This window comes from Mercenaria mercenaria, chromosome 15 (assembly GCF_021730395.1).
Source record: "Mercenaria mercenaria strain notata chromosome 15, MADL_Memer_1, whole genome shotgun sequence".
NCBI classification, from domain to species: Eukaryota; Metazoa; Mollusca; class Bivalvia; order Venerida; family Veneridae; genus Mercenaria; species Mercenaria mercenaria.
The window spans coordinates 17,073,988-17,085,060 of record NC_069375.1 but is presented as its reverse complement, the minus strand read 5'-3'; the positions used below and the strand labels follow the sequence as shown (position 1 = coordinate 17,085,060).

The 11,073-nt window shown below is 35.4% G+C and overlaps 1 protein-coding gene across 2 annotated transcripts in view; it reads right to left on the bottom strand.

Moving 5' to 3' along the window:
• Window positions 1-2,611: 2,611 nt before the first annotated feature.
• LOC123545603 (rab GTPase-activating protein 1-like) overlaps window positions 2,612-11,073 on the bottom strand; it is a 78,563-nt gene continuing 70,101 nt past the window's right edge. For both annotated transcript variants that reach the window (XM_045331929.2, XM_053524657.1), the window contains one exon: window positions 2,612-9,831. In XM_045331929.2, the coding sequence (XP_045187864.1) occupies window positions 9,481-9,831 (351 nt within the window). In that variant the 3' untranslated portion in view covers window positions 2,612-9,480. The remainder of the gene's footprint in view (window positions 9,832-11,073) is intronic.

The window sequence follows — 11,073 nt, the reverse complement described above, 5'->3', positions numbered from 1 at the left end:
CATTTTGTGTCCGCTCTATATCTCTTAAACCCCTTGAAGGAATTTTATAAAACTTGGGTCAAATGATCACCTCATCAAGACGATGTGCAGAACCCATGAGTCAGTCATGCCGGCTCAAGGTCAAGGTCACAACTTAGGGTCAAAGGTTGAACCTTCCATTTTTGGAAGGATGAAGGATTTTCATCAAACTTGGGTCAAACGATCACCTCATCAAGGCGATGTGCAGAACTTATAAGTCAGCCATGTTGGCTCAAGGTCAAGGTCACAACTGAAGGTCAAAGGTTTGAGCCTTCCATTTCATGTCCGCTCTATATCTCCTAAACCCCTTGAAGGAATTTTATAAAACTTGGGTCAAATGATTACCTCATCAGAACGATGTGCAGAAATTAGGAGTCAACCATGCCAGCTCAAGGTCAAGGTCACAACTAAGGGTCGAAAGTTTGAGCCTTCCATTTGGTGTCCACTCTGTATCTCCTTAACCCCTTGAAGGATTTTCATCAGACTTGGGTCAAATGATCACCTCATCAAGAACTTATGAGTCAGCCATGTCAACTGAAGGTCAAGGTCACAACTGAAGGTCAAAGGTTTCAGCTCTGTATCTCCTAAACCCCTTGAAGGATTTTCATGAAACTTTGGTCAAATGATCCCCTCATCAAGACGTTGTGCAGAATTCATGAGTCAGCCATGTCAGTTCAAGGTCAAGGTCACAGCTAAAATCAAAGGTTTTACCCTTTCACTATCCATAGCAGTGGCGGGGGATTTAGCTGTCTTTCAGACTGCCTTGTTTACTAATGTCGAATAATCAAAGGGCAATAAATCAGTGAAAATCATCAAACCTAAACATGAAGATAATATGTACATCCCCTCTTGTTTGTAAAGCTTCCTGTGAAGTATGGCTAAATACCAGCCATTGGTTGCTGAGAAATTTTATTCCAGACAAGAATTATACTATAGTATACTACTGTTGAATAATCAAAGGGCAATAACTCGATGAAAAGTCATCTGATCGGAACATGAAGATAATATGCACATCTCCTCTTGTTAGTGAATCTTTCTAAGAAGATTCACAAAATTCCAACCAGTGGTTGCTGAGAAATACTCCGGACAAGAATTGTACTGTGGTATACTTTTGTTGAATTATCAAAGGGCAGTAACTGGGTGAAAAATCATTCAGCTGAAACACGAAGATAATATGCACATCTTTTGATAGTAAAGCTTTATAATGAAGTATGGGTAAATTCCAACCAGTCGTTCCTGAGAAATGCTCAGGACAAGAACTATATGACAGTATGCTATTTAACAAATAACCAAGGCCTTCGAATGGTTTATCATCTAATTTACCACGGTTCAGAGTTCAGATGCGTACGATTTGAACCACAAGGGCGTTAACCCGAGTGGTTAAATACTGAAGCATCTTAATGATGAACCGTGGTAAAGTAAACAATAAATCACAATAAGGCCTTGATTGTTTTCATTCCGACATGCTCATTGACATATTTTAATAGATATTATGCTGAACTTCATTTACTCATGTTGTAATGTATTGGATGTCATGCGGCAATTTGATGTCCTAATTGACGTCATTATGCTCTCTTATCGGTCCGCGCCTCAACCACTGTTTATCGCAGAATATACAGAGCTTGATTTCCTTCTTTGTTTAACTGGAAATCAAATGGAGCCATGTTAGAATGTTGAATAATCAAAGGGCAATAACTCTTTGAAAAATCATTCGACCAGAACACGAAGATAATATGCGCATCTCTTTGCTAATGAAGCTTTCTATGAAGTTCGCTAAATTCCAACCAGTAGTTGCTAAGAAATATCCCGGACAAGAAATGGAGGACGGACGGATGACTTTATGCCTCCCCCTCGGGGAGCAAGAAAACCTAGTGTTAGCTGGGCTTTTCATTCTGTGCTGGCCCTCTGGGCTTGGGAAAACCCTGTCTTACACAGGTAGGCACGTAAGATCTTTCTGTTTGGATCTCTTAAAACCTTGTATTGATTTGCTTACCTACTTACGACTAAAAGTGATGTGTTCCACTGTATGTGCTCCAAGTTACGGTACATAATTTATATTTGGTATCGTTTCAAAGATTGATGCTTTTAAAATGCACTGGCTATTTAAACTTAACTGTTAAAAACTGTATACAAGTCCTGTCACTTCAGTTGTATATTTATCTTCAGCTGGTGACACAAATTCTTCTCACAAAATACTTGTGGCAAGAAACATCTCTATGCTAGAAAAAACCCAGATTTGTCACCAGAGTCAAATACAGCTAGAAACTGTGTATTACTGTACATTAGGTGAATTGGCATACTTTTCTAGATGCATAACATGTTTACTGTGACAGATAGATGTCTTTAAGGCTGCAGGGGTGGCAAAATCATTTGTCAGACTTGCCTAACTTGTCCCAGAGCCTAAACAAGTAGAATTTCACCATATAACTCTTACACCTACAAGTAGCAAATGGCACACAAGTAAATCAAATTCAGATTTTGCCGTCCCTGCTGGCTATTGGATAGATGGGAACTATCTTGTTCTGTTTTGTCACAGCATCTACAATTCAGACATTTGCTGTTCTGGGGTACTGTAGTGAAGACTCGAGTCTAGTTGAAAGATTCACATTTATTAGTTATACAGATTGTTGACAACAATATTAGCGGTGGGAGATTCAGCAATGTAATGCAGCATATAGTTTACAAACAGAAAATGTTTAATGAAATGGCACTGTGCTCCACTGAAATAACCAAAGAGAATACTGTGCGTATAAAACTTCTTAATCTCTGTAGGTGCAAAATTTCACCATGACAAAAGACAAGTTAAGCAACAAAAACAAGTGGTTAGCTCACTTCTGTTATAGTCAACTTGTCACAAGGATTAAATACTACATCTGAATCAATCCAGTTCTTCTAGCTTCTGTATGAAAAAAATCTTTCATTTCAGATTGGCAGCAGTAACACTCCCAGGATTTAATTTTCATGCTAACCTTTCATGTCATTTTCAATACAAGAGGGTCATGATGACCCTATATCACTCACCTGTTAAACTTGGCCTAGGAATCATCAAGATAAACATTCTGACCAAGTTTCATGAAGATAGGATCATAAATGTGGCCTCTACAGTGTGCCCAAGCTTTTCTTTTGATTTGCGTAGTGATCTTATTTTTGACCCCATATGACCCAGTTTTGAATTTGGCCTAGGAATCGAAATAAACATTCTGACCAAGTTTCATGAAGATAGGATCATAAATGTGGCCTCTAGGGTGTTAAAAAGCTTTTCCTTTGATTTGACCTGGTGACCTAGTTTTTGACCCCATATGACCCAGTTTCAAACATGGCCTAGAGATCATCAAGATAAACATTCTGTTCAAGTTTTTATCAAATCCAAGCATAAATGAAACCTCTATATGACTGGAAGGGTCTAAATAGAAAATTTGCCCCTTTCAGGGGCAGAACACATGCTGGAATCTAGCCGTTTTTCGAAAGGAATAGAGATCTTATTGTGCCTTAAGTTGTAAGTGTGGTTAAAATCAAATATAAAATGTCACTTCTATCATGTTCACAAGGCAAAAGTAACAAATTCTGGCTCTTTCAAGGGTCAGTCAGGGGATGTAATTCCATATATGACTGGAAGGGCCTAAATAGAAAATTTTGCCCCTTTCAGGGGCAGAACAAATGCTGGAATCTGGCTGTTTTTCGAAAGGAATAGAGATCTTATTGTGCCTTTAGTTGTAAGTGTGTTTAAAATCAAATATAAAATGTCATTTCTATCATGTTCACAAGGCAAAAGTAACAAATTCTGGCTCTTTAAGGGTCAGTCAGGGGATGTAATTCCAGACCCTATGACTGGATCGGATGGATTCATCATAGAATCCAAGATTTACTGTTGTTGAAGATATTTGCAAGTTTGTGTTAAACCATAAATGAAGTCTCTATATGGCTGCAAAAGCCAAAGTAGCAAATTCTGGCCCTTTAAGGGGCCATAACTCTGGAACCCATGATGGGATCTGGCCAGTTTCCGAAAGGAACCAAGATATGCCAATAATAGTTGTGTGCAAGTTTGATTAAAGTTGATTGAGAAATGTGGCCTCTATCTTGTTCACAATCAAAAACAGCAAATTCTTGCCCTTTAAGGAGCCATAACTCTGGAACCCATGATGGGATTTGGCCAGTTTTTGAAAGGAACCAAGATATACAATTAACCAAGATAACCAAGACAATACAAGTTATGTGCAAGTTTGATTAAAGTTGATTGCAAAATGTGTTCTCTAGCTAAAAACAACAAATTTTGACCCTTTAAGGTGCCATTACTCTGGAACCCATGATGGAATTTGGCCAGTTTTTGAAAGGAATCAAGATATTATGTCAATACAAGTTGTGTGAAAGTTTGATTAAAGTTGACTGCAAAATGTGGTCTCTAGCCAAAAACAGCAAATTTATGCCCTTTAAGGGGCCATAACTCTGGAACCCATGATGGAATCTGGCTAGTTTTCGAAAGGATTCGAGATATTACGCTAATACAAGTTGGGTGCAAGTTTGATTAAAATTGCTTGTAAAATGTGGTCTCTATCCTGTTCACAAGAAATTGTGGATGGACGACAGACGAAGGGTGATCACAAAAGCTCACCCTGTCACTATGTTACAGGTGAGCTAATAAAACAAGACGTTTGTAAAATATACCCCCATGATAGCCTATCAATTGTAGTGAGGTATGTCAGTCTCGTGTATCTGGTAACATTAAGTTTTGACTTGATCACCCAAATCAGTCTAAATCAGTTACTGATCATAGTATATCATGTTACTAATTTTCACTGCTGTTTATTCAATAATTATTGACAGTAAACAGTTTCAAGCCCTAAGGTGACTGTGACCTTGACCATTGATTTCAAGCTCCCAAACATGAAGTCATTTACTAAACACAGGTAATCATCAAATGAATTCTTAAAGTTCTAGACCCAAACATTCTTAAGTTATTGATAAAACATTTTCAGTCAGGGTCATAGTGACCTTGACCTTTGATCTTCTGAGCTAAAAGAAGGGGGGGGGGTCATCTGGTGGCCACTTAAAATCATACTATGAAGTTCAACATTCCTGGCTTCAGCTTTCTCCACATACTTACTGGAAATAGTTTTCAGCCAAGGTTACTGTGGCTTTGACCTTTTACTCGCTGATCCCTCAAACAATTTATCAGAAATCATTTATTAGTCTCCAGGTCACCTTGACCTTTGACTCCAATTGAAATATGAGTCATCTACTGGTGACAAGCAATCACTCTATAAAGTCTGATAGCAGAAATCATTTTCAAGGCTCAAGTGGCCTTGACCTTTGACCATCTGGACCCAGAAATATTAGTCATCTGCTGAGCATAGACACATCCTATGAAATCTGACCACTGTTTAAGTCTTCTCCAGTTACAAATCAGAAGCCAATTGGTCTCCTAACGGACAGGCAAATCAACATGAGCAAAACAACATATCACTTATTCTTTGGAAGGGCAAATAAACACCTTTAAGAAGAAATTAACAGAAAAACTTTGATGGCTTCATTTCCTAAACTGATTTTATGAGTTCTACCAGCTTTAAGAAATTTGCACCCTCATAACAGTGATCTTCAATTGTATCGGTATACAGTATCACACAGTGTATGCATGCATTTACATTACTCGTCAAGATCATGATATGTGAACAACTGAATAAACTAAAACAAAATAACTAATAAGTCTACTTTTTCTGACAAACTCAAAATACATGTAAAACATTATCTGTGCAATAGGCAAAATCTTAACATAGTTAAGAATAAATACTTAACAAATACTGTTGTAGAAGAGATAGAATCCAAAATGTGTTTACTTCTACCAAGACAAGCCTGATTAAAACTCAATGCCTAAAATTTACCTGTATGTCAGAAAAATACAAAACATCGGAAAAATATAATGATTATTCTTCAGGTTTAAGACTCATCAAGATATCTAAGATTGCTTTGTGTACATTTAAAAATTCTCCACATTGTAACACACCTATTTAATACTTGAATGAAATACCAGGTTTGATTGTTCTGACAGTAACTGCTCAGGTATATGGGTATGAGAAGTCTAATTCAAGATATTCAAGAATTTGTGAATACAAACAATACAGATGTATATGTTTGCTGTATCTATAAACAATTCTGTTAATTTTTTGCTACCAGAAACGTTTGTCTGTGGTAATGGGAGATGTTATGCAATGACTGCACTTATTACGAAGTAAACTTGGCAACTAGTTTCACAGATCAAAGCAAACTAATTCTTTCATCTCTGCTCCCAACGAATAACAATATTATTTCATGACAGCAAAATTAATTCTGGCAATATATGTAGCTAAAAGGTAAATAAATGGTCACTGATTTTCTGAATCTACTTCTTACCTTAATGTTTATAAATTACCAATATCTAACCTTATAATGGTTTTAAAGAAACCTGTTTAAATTGCATATTTGGGAATCAGATATTTCAATGATTCTTAACTTTGATATACTGACTTGATGTTAAGGCAGGGTGATGTTTCTAAATACATGAATACAAGAGTACATGTTTATGCCATTATATTCAATATACCAAAAATATATACAGCTAACTATCACATGACTTTGAATCATTCAGTCTATAGTGATCATCAGTGTTAGCTAATGCAAAAAAATTCTCCAAGAAATTTAAACCATTTAAAAATTGCTTTAGAGTTACATAAATTCTAGTGAAGTTGAGAATTCGAATATGAAATCATGTTACTTTTCATTAACCTAAACTACTGCTCTCTGTAATTATAAGCAAAACAAGAAATCAATCAAGTTTCACAGTCATTGCACTATTTATGTATGAAAAACTACATATATGTCATTTTTCATGAAATACAAAACTTCTACTTCTCTCTTGTTTACACCTGACCATGACTGTTCTGTTTTTCAAGAACAAAATGAAAAATAGGACAAAACATGCAAAGAAATATTTCTTCCTTTTTACATGCACTTTTCATTATCGAATATAATACCTGAAACCATGCTTTTATGCTACTAATTAATATAAATGTTAATCTAGTCATGTTTTTCTAAACTGGTAGTAAGATTAATTATATGATTTATATTGCACATAAGTCTATTTATTTTTTATCCCTCGCTGAAGGTTGGATATAGTTTTGGTGTTGTCCATCAGACATTCTGTCGAAAGTCACATCTATGACATGGTTTTAAGTATTTAAATTAAACATGGTAGAAATGTTAACTGCTGAAGGGAAATGCCATCCTGCAAGTTTGGGTCAGATTGCCTGAGTCAGATTTATAACCCTTTGTACATGTATATTTAATACATATGTAGCGTTTTATTTCATTTTCTGTCTGTCAAGACTAAATTCAACAAAATGCCCAGAACTTACGAGTATTCAAGGGTACATCAGAAATGACTGTATCATGGTCCAAGTTTAGATGTGCAAGTCTCCCTTAATTGCCTGTTCTTAGATTTTGAAAAAATATTGTGCAGAAAATGCATTATGCCCCCTTGGAGCAAAACGGTACCATAAAAGTTTATGGTACCTTTTTGCTCCAAGGGGCGAAATTTAGGTAAATCTCTAACACAAATCATCAACATCTCAAGTCCAAACTGTAAACTTAATATGTCCAAATGCTGAATTCAGTGATTGCTTAAGTTCCTTTCAATAAGCATAGTATGCATAAACATTGGTTTTACAGTGATAAAATGTTCGACAAAATTACACCTGTACACAGGCATCAAAAACGAATTAGGACCAATAAATACTGTAAGATCTAAAATTTCTGCTAGGGATATATTTTCATTACATTCTGCTAACTCTCTGTACTTGTGAAAAGTGTTATTATTGTTACAAGTAACCTGGTACAAACTGGCCATATATTGCATATATTTATGCAAACAATTCAGGAATTTATAAATTCTTGTGAAAATGTCTCATTTTACAGTAGTTTTTAGCTAAGGTTAAAGTTTAACAGCTAGAATATTTCAAGTACCCTTGTGCAGATAGTGACTAGTCATTCAAACTGTGTAATAAAGCAACAAAACAGTACACTGCAGTGTGCAATATTTTAGAAATCTATATATCAAAATAAGGAACTCAGTGAGGTCTGGATAATTATACACAAATGTAAAAATGTTTTGTTTTTTAAATTCCAGAGACTCCTACCATGTGTAGGAGATCTAATCCTGAGTAAAAGTTTTTAAATTCTGTTACAAAGATGTGCTTGCAATCATAAGATAGTATCTATGCTTTAGAAGTGAAAACATCCCAATCAAAAAGGAATTTTGGTATTAAACCTTTAACTGAAAATATCTCAAATACAACTGACTTTTGTTTAGGAGTCTTTAAAACATTCCAATTGTAAATCTTGAATTTAAGATATCCCAACTTCTTCAGATACATGTAAATATTGAAAATTTTGAAGTGTCACCATCTGGGAACTTTACTGTATCACTAAACCATAAAAAATTCAAAAAAGAACTTACATAAACACCTTTATAGGAATGCAATTGTATGAATGTATGAAATCATTAAGTATTCTTATGTCTTCAACAATCATTCACAAATTAAAAAGCATATATTATACATATTGCACTGATTCAAGAAGCAAATAGTACTAAAACTGTAAGTACACACACTTACAAATAGAAACATCTCTGTTATGTAAGACAGTTTAAAAATCACAACTAAATGCTTTATTTTGTTGACTGAGGCAACCTATAAAATGCACAGTATGTGTGCGACTTCTCCTTTTCCACAAAAATAAGCCAGGTCAGAAAGTACGGCCTTCCACAGAAATTTCAGACATCTAAATAAGCAGCATTTTTCAGAATGGTTATCATTGCAGTTATTCCACTAAATACTTGTAAGTTATCATCACCTTGAAAACTTCACACAAATGATCACTCACTGAAGTTTCCCTTAACGTTTACCCTGCTTAATTTCTAAAATGGACTGGTCCATATTTCAATTTGGGCAGTTTCACTTATTTATTCAAAGGGGTATTCACTGAAAATTAACTGACTGAACAGCAAACAGAGCAGACCATGATCAGCCTGCCAGCCTGCACGGACATGCATGCCGATGTAGTCTGCACTGTTCACAAAGGCAAAATCACTTGCCACCAGCAGGCTAAAGGTTAAAACATCACCCTGTATTTCAGGAAACTGTGCTAATTAAGACCAATCATATTAAAAAGTCACAAAATGTAAAACTAGTCACACTGATGTTGCTATTAGATAATATAGCAGTAGCTTAATATACAGTCTGTTCCATCTAAAGACTGACTTAAAGCACTATGTTTTCACTATGTTTTCATGTGAGCTTCTTTGACTGTGGTAATATTTCTTGCATGTAAAAACGAAATTTCACTTTGGAATCCTGCACTTTGTCAATCATGACCACTGGAATAGGTTAACCCTCTTATAACTGTCTTACACAACACATATAAACTTTAACTCTTTCATTCTTTTGATGTAGAGTCTTTTCGCTGTAATTCTTTTGCCGAGTCTTTTTTCTGTGTAGTTGCTACTTCTTTTATGGAATTGATTGTTTTTGTAAACCAGGTATTTTTAGAAGCTTGGATTTCCGAGACAGCAGAGTTCAACTGATGTGTCAAATCTTGTGTTTTACACTCAGACTCAACGAGAGCTAGCTTTGTTTGTGCTAGTTCTAGCTCTAGCTCTCTAACATGTCTTTCAAGGTCCATAATACGAGGATTGATACTTTCTGGGTCAAGTTTCGGCTCCGGCACTTGAACATTACCATCAGGATCAAACATGGCTGAACACTGATCACAGGATTTCACTTGACTCTGAAACACATTGGAACATATATGGAAATAAAATCAAAACATTTAATTCACTTAATTCCACATTCAAACATGTCAACACAACTAGTTCATGTAAGTAGAAACTTTTTTTTTAAATCCTTTAATCTAAGGATTTCATAAATGCATCATTTCTATAAACATGACAAAACCTACATAATTTTCCTTACACAAAGAATTTATTATAGGTTGGAAGTGCATGCAAGCTTTTTATCTCTCAGGGATTCAGCCCAAAACTGTTAGGTTAAAAGTACATACACTCAAAACCCGTTATAATGTATTTTTCAGTAGCATTTAAGGTAAATAAATGTCCCATTTATACAATTCTTATTTCTTATTAACATAAGCGTCCAAAATACGTCTAATACATTACCGGTGGGTGGGGTATTGCATATACCGCTGATAGGATCAACCCGCGTTATAAATTTAGCTCCGCTAGATCCGCGGGTCTCGAACCTTGGACCCCAACGACAGCGTTATAATGGGGTCCCAGTGTACCATACCACTCCAAAATGCTTTGTAACAGAAAACTATAAGTTATCAAAATAGCTGTCACAGGAGACAGTGCGCTTGACTATTTCGATACTGGATAGTGAAACTGGGCAAATCTGAGGAAGCTGGAGCTGTAACTGGAGTGTTTATTTGCTCCAATGTGGAAGAAGATATTGGAAATAGCTTAAGCCTGTGTCAAATGTATTTAGTAATTACAGAGATAAACAAGAGGGCCATGATGGCCCTATATCGCTCACCTGTTATCATTGCACTTGAGGACAAGAAGGTCCTCAGAAAAAATATCTAAGTCCAAAGGACAGGAACAACAAAGGGAAGAAATTTAACCAAAAAGAAAAAAAAATCTTACAAGGTATAGATATGTTAAAATACACCTAAAAATTGGAGGTACCATCCATGTTGAACCACAGAAAACTGGTCTCGTGTATTCCCTACGGCCAATAATAAAAAAGTTACTAAAAATAAGCTATTTATAGTAACATAAAAGGGAAGTAATTAAAAAAAATAATATTGTTAGTGGACAAAAGAAGGATCTGCCAAGTAAATCTGTTGACATAAATTAAATTTCAGATCAGTATCTTCATTAGTTATGGAGATAAAACAATTATAATTTGAAATAAAGGGAGGTAATTTGAAATAAAATCAGTCCATAGTCATCTACCCTGATTGTCTCAGTCCAACTAGTAACAATAATGAAATTTCAAATAAGTCCTGTAA